This window comes from Anomalospiza imberbis, chromosome Z, assembly GCF_031753505.1.
Source record: "Anomalospiza imberbis isolate Cuckoo-Finch-1a 21T00152 chromosome Z, ASM3175350v1, whole genome shotgun sequence".
NCBI lineage: Eukaryota > Metazoa > Chordata > Aves > Passeriformes > Viduidae > Anomalospiza > Anomalospiza imberbis.
The window spans coordinates 72,217,859-72,232,226 of record NC_089721.1 but is presented as its reverse complement, the minus strand read 5'-3'; the positions used below and the strand labels follow the sequence as shown (position 1 = coordinate 72,232,226).

Below are 14,368 nucleotides of genomic sequence, written 5' to 3'. Positions count from 1 at the left end.
ACTTGGTACTATAAGAAGACTTTGCATCTCTAATTTGCAAGAGTAAAATGATATTCTGACTTTTTTTTTTTTCTTTTGGTCATAAATCCTAGTCAGATTGTTTTGGGAAAACATGACCAAAAAAATCTTAATGTTTCTTATGCCTCTGATCCTCTGATTTACAGAGCTCTTTTATCCATTTTGTAAGTTTTCAAAGCCAGGGCTTTATTTTTGCATATCAGAAGGACTGTCTTCAGGATTTCCCTCTCACTGTGAGAAACTTAACTCTTAGAAATGGTTTAGTGTGGACTTGTCTGTGTGAGTGAGTGCTCCTAGGCATGAAATCAAATGCAAATATGCAGGTATCTAAACTCAGTGGAAGTAAACATCACTGGAAGGCATAAAGCTCTTCAAGGAAATGGTATTTAAACACTAACTCCTGTAACAACTGAGGATTTCACAGCAGGTAAGTTTTTTATCTTAATGTTCAGTCCAGAGTCAAATGTATTTAGAGCTTTTGTTTGTATTCTTTAAATGTATTTTTAAGAAAGGCAGGTGAGAAGCACACATGTGAGAAAAGAAATAAGACTTTGTGGGGATTGATTGATTGAATATGAGCAGCCAGTCAGTATGTTCTGTGTACCCTGTCATTCTGCATAAACTAACCCTGTTCAAGAAAAAAGCATTTTCCATTCATTTTGCATATGTTTAACTGTTTTCAGCTATAATTAATTGCCATGTCATGCAAACTAAATCCTCCACAGAGTATCATGACTGCCAAATATAGTACAAATTGCTGTGAAAAGAAAAAGTAATTCCAAGAGTAATTTACGTTGTTCATAGTAAATGCCATATTGTTGTTCAAGCTGAAAGTAGTGATGCCTGAAGACCAGCTTTACTGTTTTATAAATCTTATTTTGAGTAGTAGAGTATGTTAATAGAGTTTCTGTAGCTACAGTAAAGCCTGCACCACCAATGCAGCAACGAAGAATGATTTCTTTTTTTCCCTCCTGAAAATCAAAAATACACCATTTCCTTGAAACCAGGGTGTCAAATTCCTTTTCCTACTTGTTCAACAGGCCAAGACCCGTGCAAGAGCAGCCCCTGCCTCAATGGTGGTACCTGCTACCCACGTGGTTCCTTCTACATCTGTACCTGCCTGCCAGGTTTCAACGGGGAGCAGTGTGAATTAGGTAAACTGGTGCCACCTGGCTGCTGATTAACTCGAATTTAAAGCTGTTGTTCATGAGATCTGGTGTGCTTTAAAGCTGAAGGCTGCATGGACGTTTGAAAAATCCTACACCGAGGCCTTACTTTGGGACAATGAAATGGAGAGTTCCCCATTGTCTCTCCTCTTTTCCCTCTCCCCATAAAGTGCACAGATTGGTGCCCACACACAGGGGTTAAGAGAACTGTAAATGAACTGCAGGAGCTGGATTCTACAGCATTGAACTAAAAAACACACCAAATTAAAAAAAAAAAAGATATTAATATTTGGGATAGTTCCCTAAGAGCTTCCCATGGTTACTTGAAAGTTTGGTAAGATAAAGTATTCCAAAATGTGAATGGGAAGCTGAGAACTGAACACAAACTTGAAAATTTTTGCAGGAAATTTTAGATATTACCATAATCATATGCATCTTTGGTACAAATTATTATTTTGGTAACAATTTCAGCTGAGGAACCTCTTCCAGTTGCCTGTGACATATTTGCACCTCCTGTAACTGTAGATTCCAAAAGACTCACCTGTGTGGTTCAGAATAACCAATTTTCCTTCCAGAAAGCTAGCCAAAGTATGATAAAATGTCTGGAACAAGTAAGACCTAGCATAAAATTTGACCTGAGCATATTTTGAAATAGAAATATACATCTATATATATTTAAGCCTTCTACATGATGCAGCAATTATTCCTAGTTGGTTGTTTGTTTGTAGATATGTCCAGCTTCTCTTTTATATTTTAATGAGTGAACCACAACCAGCAGTTCATTTTTGAATGGAGATGTTTGCAAAATCTGTGTTGAAGTTTACACTGTCATTGTTTCAGAGGAAAAAGATTCTTTAGGAAACTTCAGATAATCTTTATGAAGAGACACACTAGCTTTTAACCTGTGCAAAAGCAACCTGTGCTGAAAATAATTACATAAAATGAAGTTGTTCTCCAATTTAGAAGGTGAAGACAAGGTATTTTAGCAGCTAGAGGAGGCAGAGACAGACACATGATTTGTTTACTGTGCAAGACCTTGAGTGCTATGATGTTTTGTCCTTATCTCGATAAGATTAGACAATAAAGAAATGAGAAATGCAAACCAAGGAGATTCCAGAGCCTGCTGCTCTGCAGACTGAAATTAGCAGTCTGTTTAATGCTACATGATAAGATTTCCAATATTTGAGTTTCGTGAAGATATTCAAGGTCCCTGGTGGTTAATGGGAATTTTTGTTGTGCCGGGGTCACACACAAGTCAGATTTTCCACCAGGAGAAGGCTGCATGGCATTCCTCTTTCTCATCCACACTGGGATCTTTTGCAATACTTCCTTCTTCTGCTCTGAACTGATCCCAGTCACCAGCCTGACTAAGGCTGCAGAGCATTTCCCTCCTGGGGGTTGGGTGGGTGATGAAACCACTTTTATTTTCTGCTGCAGATATCGATGAGTGCCAGTCCAACCCGTGCCGGAACGGAGCCACGTGCATTGACAGCCTCAACACCTTCACCTGCCTGTGCCTGCCCAGCTACGTCGGGGCTCTTTGTGAGCAAGGTAAGGGCTGTTCCCTCACCTGTGCTGCTGGACACTCACTTCCAGCCCAAAATCCTTCTGGAGTAACAGGGCAAGGCCTCCTAAAAATGAGAAGGTGGAAGAAGCCAAGAAAAATCTGCGGGAAGTCACTTGTGGTGAGGAAAGCTCCTAATTTTTGTTAGACTTCCCTGACTTGTGGTTCAGGGTTTTTTCCCCATCTCTCACTTTGCACAATCCACATGCTAACCTGAGTGGAAGCCATGCACAAAATATAAACTCATATATGGGGCAATTTCTGTGTCAAAACAACAGCTCTCAGGTGTTGCTTTTCAGCAACAGTTTTCAGGTTTTGCTTATGCTGCCTTAAACTGCTGGGAAGACACATAATGAGGCTCTCTCATTACTGTAGTGATGCTTAATGATGGGGAGCAGAGTTACTTTGTGGCTGAGTTTCTCTCTTTAAAAACTGCATGTGGTGTGAAAGAACCCATCACCTCCAAAAAGCATCAGTGAGATGTAGAAATAGTTCAGTGAATAAGACAGATTACATATTCCTCCATTGGAGACCACGGGTTTGACGCTTCATCCTACAATTTTCAAAATTATTTATTCTGGGATTATTTTAGGAAAAGTAGGTGCAGGATTATCATTACAAGGAGATTATAAAAGGCTTTTTAAGCTGGACATCTGAAATAAGATTGAATGTCCAAGTGCCTGTAGTTAGAAAATTGCCTGCAAGAAACTCCACAACATTTACAGGAAACATTTGCAGTGCAGGATTCTTACTCAATATGTGGGAGGAGGACTAGGGTAGCAACGTTTGTTCTGTCAATAAAATTAATGAAGGCATTTCCGTGGGAAAAAGAAATGAAAAATAAATGGTGCTTGCTAAACTTATGAATATATTTTTTTCCTTTTCCTTCAGCTGAATGATTTTGGTCACAGGTGAATGAACTAAACCTTTGGATTTGTTTAATTTATATTGTGTATTTTCATGTTTGCTTCTCAGCTTCAGTGAAGAGTGGTTTGCAAACTCTTCCAGCTCAACCTGTAGAGATCGGTTTGTTAGAGATGAAAAATCTCAGAGCTAATCAGCTCCAGCATTTTTACTGTTTAACCTTTTCATCAGTCTGGCTAACCTTGTAACTTGAGAAGGCTTTCTGAATCTTGCCTCCCAAATTAAAAATTGACAGTGTTTTCACACCAAAAGAAATAAATGTTCTCACTCCCTTCCTCCTCCCCTTCATTCCAGCAAATCCATAGCAGTGAGTGGCTCTGAGTGCCATGGTAGCTTTAAGCTGCTTTTTATGACCAACCTGAGAGTGCATTTTAGGTGGTTAATGGGAACATTTCCTAGTTTGTCAATCAGAACCAGAGCTGTGCTCTCTCAGCTTTGGAATTTAAATTTCCTCCACTTAAAGTCCTGCAGTGGTTTGGGACTTGGGAAAAGGTTTTAGTGCCAAATTTCCACTCCACCAGACAAAATAAAACTGTGTTGGCGATTCAGACATGGTTGTCTGGCAAGCAGGCTTTATTTCAAGGCATCAGTCCTGACCTCACTAGATTTAAAGACCAGCCAGGACGACAGAATGTGCACCTTGGTGCCACAGGAAAGGTGGAGCTCAGCACACCGATATTATATTTCATTACTTCTTTTCTTTCTTTTTTAATTTCAAGTATACTATTTATTTTAGAAAGCTTCAAAAAAATCAGGCTGAAGGGATTTCTTAGGCACAGTGCTGAGCATTCAAAATGTCGTGGGAGGGAATGGGAGCAGGGAGCATGCACTGCCTTTGGAAATGAAGCTCAGAGTAGGAGGTCACCACAGCTGCACCCACTACACCGGTGCAGAAGGAAAAGCAGAGCTCAGAATTTCACCCAAATGCCCCCATGGGACTGCTCTGGACTCAGGGATCTTCGACAGGGGTATCATGCTTGTGTCAGCATTTGGAGGGGACGTGACCAGGGGACAGCGCAGCTGCACGCCAGGGAGCTCTGGCAGGTGGTGAAGTTAAAGGAACCTTCTGGGTGATCTAATCCAGGCTGAGGCAAATCAGTCCTGAGACTCAGGGAGCTGGAGCTGGCTCCCTGACAGCCCTTCCTCTTGCCAGGTGGAAAGAGTTCAGCAATCTGAGCCCGGGAACATCTTCCTGAAGCAAGCTGAATTTGTCAGATGTTAGAAATAGTACAGCTGAAAGTTCCCTCAAAAGTTTGCCTTTAAACTAGATTGTTAGCTCAGTTAAGACAGCATCACTTCTGGTGCAGGCAAGATTAAAAGGGACAATATCCTCTTATGCCCACCACCTTTGTCTCTTTTCAAAGGAAAGATGCATATTCTGCTTGTCACTTTTTCACATTTGAACACCGCCCCTTAAAAATTCATAAATATCCCCAAAACACTTTCCCAAAGAGTGACAGGAGATTACAGTAAATCTTGGGTGAATTTTATTCTGGGAGAGCCATCAGTCTTTCCATTGTCATCCCTCTGCGAAAAGCCCCTATGACAGCTCTCAGGAAATGGTAGAGACTTGCAATTTGAACCACAATTTTAAGGGTGACTTCTCTTTATGAGAACTGGATGAACACCTCTGTGGATTTTCCTCTTCCTTCCTTGGCTGGCTAGAGTTTCCTTTTCTTTTTCTCCTTTTTCTGCTCTAGCTGGTGTCTACCTGCTCTCAAGGAATGCTTCAAGTCTAAGGTTTGGCTTGCTTTCATCTGAACATGCGTGCAAAAATGGCACATGTGTGTTTGTAACGGAATGTGCCTCCTTGGGATAATTCAACCAGCTGCTCTCTTCCAGGTTCTGAAAACAAAACAACTGTGGGTTTTAACCACCCTATCAGGAGTCTTATGTGCTCTTATAACCCAAGTTCATTGTTTCAATGTCTGCGATTACTCCAGTCTCATTTAATTCACTTTTTTCCCAAGGCTTGGTTGGTTGGGGTTGAAGTAGTTGAGAAGGGCTCAGGGAAAAGGTACTTTCTGAAAACAGATGATCTCTTATGATGTCTATCAGCTGAAAAGGGAATATTTTGGATATTTACTAGAGAAATGGGTTTCTCCTCGAGATGTGTGGGCTAAGTGGCCTCCAGCATTTTCTCATTAGCTGAAGGCAGACAGTCACTGATAAAATTCACAGCTGAGTAAGACTCTCATTATGTTCTGGTACCTGTGTCAGTCTTTACTTCCTTTAAGCCTCTTCTGGAATTTCTTTAAAGACAATGGACCCATTGACAGCAGCATTGAGAAAACAGTCCCTATGTATCAAACCTACCGAGAACTCTTTTTTTAATACAGTGTTAAGGGATGTGGTTACACATGTTCAACTGCAGTTACAGAGAACAGAAGCTGTGAGAGTAACTCCTGGCACACACCACTGTAAACCCCTGTAAATTGTCATAAACCCTGGACGAGTTTTAAAACACCACAAATACGGTGAGCAGTGTTTCAGTCCTTCCATCGCATGCTGGAGTAAGGTTACAGAAGTCTGTGACTGGGTACACAATGAATGTGAAGTGTTGCATTCAAAAAGTGCTTGCACCTACTCTGCTCACTGTGGTTGGGTCAGAAAATTTACCTGCAATTAGTGTCTACTGGTTCAGTAAAGACACTGAAAATTTATACCCATATGGAACCCTTTTACCTTTTTGTCACCCTTTCAGCATTCATCATTGAATAAGGGTTGCACACTGAGGACAAAGCTCTGCAAAGATGAAAACTGTCTCCACAGTTTTACTTGCCCCTGGTTTGCATTTTTCATCCTCTACCATCTTGGATCTTCCTTTCCCTATATGTTTCTCCCCTCTTCTTGTCAACCTCTCCTCTAAAAAAAACCAAAACAAACCAACCCCCAAAAATGCCAACAGCAACAAACATCAAAAGCAAAATCCCTCAAAAAACAAACCCCAGAATCCCCAACCACTCCCCCAACCCCAAACAAAAAAATCCTCTTTTCCAGCACCTAAAAACTTCATGTATTTTAAAGTCATCAGTTCTGGTTTGTGTGTGTGTGGTTTTTTTTTTTTTTTTTTTTTTAAGATTTGGGATACACACAGGTGCAGAAGTTACTTAACTTTTCCCTTTGACAGAGTTTGGCACCTTTTGCCTTGAAAAGAGAAATTGTGTGATGTTTTGTAAAAAGAGAAATTGTGCTATAATTCATGCTCAGGCCATTATATCTAACTTGGTAAACACAGTCCTCTCAGTTTTTTATTTTCAAGCCCCTTTGCCTGCCCAATGTGCCTTTCAGCAGATCTTCTCTCAAATCCTTCACTTCTTCCCTAGTAGAGGCCAAGGAAGGTTTGATTAGAACAGCCTGGAAATCCTCTCTGGCCATGTTTTTCTCAGCTCCTTGTTATTATCTGACTTGTTTCCTGTGGGACAAAGGAGTCCCTGAACAAGATAAATAATAAAATCTTAAGTGCCTTCACAAAGGACATAGGTCTGTTAGTCAGCCTTGTGTGGTTTAACAAATGTTCTAGAAAGCCCAAGGCAGACTAAACTTTAAAAATTACCTAGATGCCAGAGATTAAAGCTGTGTCTGCAGCCTGCACCTCACACAGAATACAAAGAGGGAAAAGATAAAAAAACTAACAATTTGGTTATGTAGATTACATTCCTTTTTTCATAGCTGGGATGACTCAAGGCACAAGCAGTTTTCTACAGTTCAACTTCCTGGAAATAGGAGGGACATAATCAGTGTAAGCTTGATTATGTCTTTGCATTTGGTACATTTATGTCAATACTGATGACTTTTGGGAAACTATTTTGATATCAGACTCCTAAGACAATGGCTACATTATTAGTGTCAGAGAAATTCTGATAAGCCTCTGACGTGGCTTAGCCACATTTTGTTTGCACTTTGAAATCCATTTATGTACATGTAAAATCTACTTTGTGTCGGGGGGGGGATTTAATTCCTTTTTTAAAAAAAATAAGACAATTTGGTTTGTCAGGATGGAAATGGCCTCTTCCTGCTGTGAATTAAGAACCTGTTCTGTGAAAAACTGTATTTTAGGTGGTGGTAGCAGCTCAAACCTAAGTAATCCCTTAGTTAAGGTATTTGCAGCCATCAGCCCTTGGCATGTACTGCAATATTTGGCTGTGTCTGTACTCAGGCAAAAAGAGCCTTTTTTAGCCAAAGCATGTTATTGACCACTGACTGCATTGACTTACTGAAAATGAGAAATCCAGTTTCCAGCCCAGAACATCTCCATAACTCTGGAAAGGCTGGAACAGTAGGCTCCAGACCCCGTTTTGCTCAGTGGGCTGATAAAATTTGGTGGGAAGTGGCTGATTCCTGGTGGGTGGGTGGGGTGGGGGAGGCCAGACCTTGTGTTTCTGTTCCTCAGCATCCTGAGGCCCCTCAGGGTGAGCCATCCCATGCTGAGATAGCTGTGGCTGAAACACTCTGCAATCTTGTGCTGAAATGTCCTTTATGATGCCATTGCATCTGTCATGGCTCGAAACCCCCTGCCTTACCCCTGTTGTTTCTCCCACTCCTCCCTAAAACTCCCTCTTATCACTGGCAGGTTCTTCCCATCCTCAAGCACAGCTCAGACATCACACATTCAGACATCACACTTGTTTTGCCCATCTTATTAATGCTGATTTTTTTCCCTGTGATTCAGCCCTGCAGAAGTAAACTTGGAACTGAAACTCTTGGGGTTTTTTGCCATCTATTCTGCTTACAGCTGCCTAACCTTGACAGAATTCCTGTTCCAAGGCCTGTGTTTATTTCTCTTTGAGCTGAAAGGATATAGTGGCTGATATGAATCCTCTCTGTGAAGCATTCTTATCAGCACCATGCCTCATGCAAGCACAGACAACGTGCAATTTCATTACTTTGTACTTCAGCTTTACAAACCTCCTAACAAATTGATGTCTAAAGTTGACTTCATCAAGGAAGATGGGTTTTGGGGGAGGATTTGGAGGCGTGAGCTCAGAAAGATAATATTGGAGCTTTGCTTTTGTGGACTGAACAGTCACAATAATTTCCCTTCATACAATTTTCAGTTATCAGTTTCTTCCAAACTTTAATTACTACAGTGACTTGAAGTACCATTTGTCCTTGCAAGTAAAAATTCCCATCCCCACATACAGGCTCAGAAAACTAATGAAATGTACGTTCACTGCAGTCCAACATCCAGGCATTTCATCCATCCAGGGTTACGGATGAAGATATCCTCCCAAAACTGCCCAGATTCAGCTTAATTCAATCAGTGGAAACCCACAAAGTTTCCAATTGCAGTTATATGTCTTACATAAGTAATAGTCTTGCAGTTTGTGCTGCAAATGGGTAAACAGAACTGCCTGAAGGTGAGGTCTCAAGGATGGGTGTACTGAGAGTGGGTAAGCAGATCTACCTGAAAATGAGGTTCACATGATGAGTGTTTGATTTTGCATTCCTTGTCAGATGTGGGTTTTTCTTGAAGCTTTGTCCCACAGAAAATCCATTGGTGTGCCTGGTTTTGATGCACTGATCAAACATTCCTGGTTTTGGTTGATTGATCAAACAAGCCTGGTTTTGGTACATTGGCCAAATGTGCCTCATTTTTCTCCATTGATCAAATGTGTCTCATTTTGGTGTGTTGACCAAACGTGCCTGGTTTTGGTTGGTTGATCAAACGTGCCTGGTTTTGGTGCACTGACCAAATGTTCCTGGTTTTGGTTGATTGATCAAACGTGCCTGGTTTTGGTACATTGGCCAAACGTGCCTGGTTTTGGTGCACTGACCAAATGTGCCTGGTCTTTGTGCACTGACAAGGATGTGCTCTGTTTTCTGCAGACACAGAGACCTGTGACTACGGCTGGCACAAGTTCCAGGGGCAGTGCTACAAGTACTTTGCGCACCGGCGCACGTGGGACACGGCGGAGCGGGAGTGCCGCCTGCAGGGAGCGCACCTGACCAGCATCCTGTCCCACGAGGAGCAGATCTTCGTCAACCGTGCGTACCCACGGGGCTCCTCTGCCTCACAACTCGGGTGCCACCACACCAGGGAGATGTGGAGGGGTCAGGGAGTGTCCAAAGGAGGGGCATGGAGATGGGGAAGGGTCTAGACAGGAGCTGAGGTCACTTGGACGGTTCAGATGGGCAAGAGGAGACTGAGGTCAGACCTCGTTGCGGTGTCCAACATCCTCTAGGGGCATCTCTGATCTCTGCTCCCTGTGACAGGGACAGAACCTGAGGGAACGGCCTGAAGTTGTGTCAGAGCAGCTTTAGGTTGGATTTTAGGGAAAGGTTTTTCCCTCGGAGGGTGCTGGGCACTGCCCAAGCTCCCCAGGGAACGGGCATAGTCTCGAGGCTCTAGATTTCTGATTAAAACTAAAGGATTTTCCTTTAATTTTGGCTGTGTGGTGTTGGAAAAATGTCTGATGATAGGTGGATTCGGTTCTGCAAAAGAGCTATTTAACAAATTGAAAACATACAGTGCTTTGTTCAAGCATGCTTGAGGCGAAGCCTCTGCTCCAGGACGCAAAGGCAAAGCCTTTGCTGCCAGAGCTCCAGAAGCATTTAGAAAATTCTCCCAGGGATGTACAAGGTGGGATTGTTGGGGTGTGTGTGCAGGTCCAGGGGCTGGACTGATGATCCCTGTGGGTCCCATCAGCTCAGCATATTCTGTGACTCTAAACAAGAGAGATCGCTGTGGGTGTAGAGACGGTGAGATCCCCTTGTGACCACTCAGTTTTTACATCTCCAACTTAAAACATGCTTTAAAATGTTAAATAAAAGGCACACTTTGTGCTATAAATGTTTACTTCTGCAGTTAATACAAGTTCTCTATCACTATTAAGTTAATATCACTATTTGTCAAATAGAAAATACTTTTTGTGGAGAGGGACGAGAACAAAATGTTTTGTTATGGCATTGAAACTTTTTGAAACATTTTGCTTTCTGCAGACATAAAGTATTTTGTGCATATGACATCAAGCCAATGCCACCATATATCATGCAAAGAAGTAGCTACTGTGTTGTATTGTAAAATTTAGACAACAAAATTTAGACAGCCTAACCAAAACTTGAAAAATGTGGATTAGAATATGTGATTTTAATTTTTTTTTCTTTTCTTCCTGTCATGTGTTCTCAGGTAGGAAATTTATTCTCTTTGCCTTGGTAGATATCACTGGGAGTGAAGAGACAGGGTCGTTTAAAACTCTTAGATGAGAATCTGCTTTTTTATACACATCCCAAATTAAAACCAAAAAGCTGAAAAAGAGCCTCTAAACCAGTCTTTAGCACAAAGAGCAGAATAATCTTAAGAACAGGATGTCTGATTCATTCAGCATAAAATTATTTTCTTTGGTGAAATCTCTTCCATTTATGGGAAGGTTAATAAAAATGTCCTTCTGGTTCCCTAGGTATTGGCCATGACTACCAGTGGATTGGCCTCAATGACAAGATGTTTGAGCGTGACTTCCGCTGGACTGATGGTAGCCCAATGGTAAGATGCCTTTGAGTTGAAATCACTCACTCATTTCTTTTTGTGGTGGCTTATCAAATTCCCACCAGCAATGAGGGAAGCTGCATTAAAAAAAAAAAAAAAAAACACCAGCCCAAACCCCCTCCATCGCTAAATATGGACCCAAGAAAACAGTCAGTAAATTCATTTTGGGATACCTAATATTTTGTGGTTTAGCTCTAAGGTCTTGTTCTTAGTTCCTGTTATTGTATGTGTGGGAACTCTCTAAGGTTTCAAATAGAAATACTCAAAAATCTGAGACTGTGGTAATTTAAGGGTCTCTGCTGGAGCTGGTTTGTGATCTTCTTGCCTTGCTCAAGGCCATGTGTGGCAATTCTCCTCACTCACCAAGATGCATTTTTGGGTGATGATCTGGCATTCAAGCTCTTGCCTTTGCTAGGTCTCTGGGGTGCACAGAGGAGCCTCACAAGTATTTCTGGAGCCTGCTCTGTGGGGCAGCTCTGCAGCTGGTACAGGAGGCCTGTAACCCATAATTCACCCATAAAATTTCATGATGCTGTTGATACCTCCTGACTTAAAACAAAAAAGAAAATCAGCAGAAGGAGAGGGAAAACATCTTCACCCACCATCAACAAACCTAAATCAAAGAGCTGATGGACATAGGAAATGATCAAACTCTTCCCCGTTTTAAATAATCTCTTCTGTAGGAGGAACAAGTGATTTATTTGCTGTTGAGTACCCCAGTGAAGAACATTACATTAAGAAAAAGCCCAAACTAGTTATTCTTTTCCCTTCCAGTAGTGAACTTTTAAATCAGAGAGCATCTGGACACACCTGTTGTTGCTGCAGACCATGTGGCTGCAGCTGGTGTAGAGAGACAACTGGGGCAAGGCCGGCTTCACTTATTGCCATTTCATGTAAACAACCAGAGCCTAAAAGTGCTCTGAAATGGCTTATAAATGAGACATTTCTTGGGGACATGGCTGTGTGTGGCAGGTGACAGCAAAGATGGGTGGGAAATGGTGTTGAAGCTTTCTGTTACCTCACTGGTGGCTCAGGATATCTGGGGTGGTACCAAGGCACCCACTGGTGATCCCAGACACCAGGTGTAAAATAAGGTAAATATATATAAGATAATATAAAATGCCTATATATTCCAGAAACAGAGTTTTGCGCCACTGATTAATCATCCTGGTCTAGTGGAAGGTGTCCCTGCCCATGTTCCCTCCCAATCCAAACCATTTTATGATTCTATGATTTTGAGGAAATTAAAATTGGAGCTGAGATCCTATTTTTTAAATTCAGGCTACTGACCAAATGGGCATTGTATTTTTACTGTAATTTTCAATTTTAAGAAATTAAGATATTCTAGGAACAGAGTGGTACCATGTGTCCAACAGATTTCTGCTTTGATTGATCTTTTTTTCCACCTTATTTTTCTTTCATTTTTAACAACTTCCCTCTGTCTCTTCCTTTGGAAACAATTTAGGTGTCTCTTGAAATCATTTATATTCATTGCTTCAATAGATTTTCCTATTAACTTATTCCATATGGTTTCTGGATCCCATGGTTCTGAGCAGCTGCCTCATTTGTTCCATTTTCTCTGGCTTTTAACTTATTTCTCATACTTTCTAGCCACTCTTGTTGTTACGGTGATTTATTACTTCTCTAGTAATTAATAGGTATGACAACATAATTAAATATATGTATCCAATCTATTTTCCTGATGATGTTCTAAAATTGCAGTGAATTTAAATACTATGCAGGTAGAAAATTTGCATCTTTTATATGTGCGTGGGTAAGCAGATTTTGTGATGGCTTTAAATGCATTAACATAATATGTGATCATAAAAATCAACATTATTACACCAACACTCAGGTTCTAAATTGAATTTCTGAGTTTAGAGATGATTCTTGCCTATAGCCAAAATTTAAATGGCCTTGACATGTTTTTTGTATCAGGGTGCATGTGTATTCAGCTGTTCCTAAATTTTTTTCCCAACTCTATGCACTCTCCAAAAAAATATTGTCTATCCACAATTCTATTCAACACTTCTGGCATGGGGGAAAATTTGTCAAGTGTGCTGGGGATCCCCCTGATATCAGTTTTCTTGGAGATACGATCAGAAGAGTGATTGTGCAGCTACAAGTGGTGCACATTCATCTTTATCTTGATACTTCTTTGAATTTTCTCCAATAACATCTTGGTGCAATCCAAAATATCATGCTTGCATGGCTTTATGAGGTTTTATGGATTAAAAATAAACCCCTAACAGTTCTGATCCTTCGTGTACCTAAAAGAAAAAGCAAATTAACAACAACAACATCATCAAGATGTGTTGTGGGTGACAAGTTTCTCTTTCTCATGAATTTTCCTTCTGAACCAAAACAAGCCCCTAGAACTGGGAATTGGGAATGCTTGAAACACAGACTCCACTACTGGAGACACAGAAAAAGGTTTATATTACTTTGGTACTCATTTCCCACCAACACAAGGAAATCAACAGAAATATGCAGCACACTGACAGCAACTCTTTTGCCAGATATTTTATTGGCAATTTTGGGAAAAGGGATAAAATACTTTTTTTTCCCTTTCTTTGCACCTAAAATGTTTTCCAACCAATGGGTTCAATGGAAGGAAATCATTAATTTTTTGACATTTTCAGCCCCTGTCAAGTTGTGTTTTTCCTGATTTTTTTAAACTCAGGCCAAGAGCCAGCCACCATTAAACATGATATTTGGGCAAAGCATGTAAATGAGAATATAGAATTAAGGTTCTTACTGGGAAATCTACGCTGAACTTGAAGTAGCTTTGACAGGCTCTCAACCCTTCTGAAAAAGACTGTTTATTGCCTAATAGTGGACTAAGTCAGCCACTTCTGATACCTTGGAATTCTTCCTTTTTCACCCCTATAGAAAATACTCTCTGTTCACAATTCATCAAAGCAGCAGATTTTTCCCAGCAGCAGCAGTCAGAAAAAGAACCCCAAAACCCCTGTACTCCTGTGCACATATTTTTTTGTGCTTCAACTGGAATTTATGTTGAACTTGGAAAAATAGTGCCGCTAAGCAAGTTTTGGAAAAGATGAAAAGTGACTTTGTAAATTCACGCTCTTGCTCTCAGAGCTCCTGGAGGAAAATCTTGGTGTCTTGAATAATGAAGTGAATACAATCAAATTCAGTGAGAAAGCAAGAAATAGCATTTAAATCTTCTCAGCCCACATGACTTTTGTC

The 14,368-nt window shown here is 40.9% G+C and overlaps 1 protein-coding gene across 9 annotated transcripts in view; it reads left to right on the top strand.

Annotated features, from left to right (window-relative positions):
- The window catches only part of VCAN (versican), a 98,437-nt gene that overhangs the window by 71,788 nt on the left and 12,281 nt on the right, over nt 1-14,368 (top strand). For all 9 annotated transcript variants that reach the window (XM_068176472.1, XM_068176464.1, XM_068176473.1 and 6 more), the window contains 4 exons: nt 1,059-1,172; nt 2,622-2,735; nt 9,502-9,660; nt 11,073-11,155. In XM_068176472.1, coding sequence (XP_068032573.1) covers nt 1,059-1,172; nt 2,622-2,735; nt 9,502-9,660; nt 11,073-11,155 — 470 coding nt within the window. The remainder of the gene's footprint in view (nt 1-1,058; nt 1,173-2,621; nt 2,736-9,501; nt 9,661-11,072; nt 11,156-14,368) is intronic.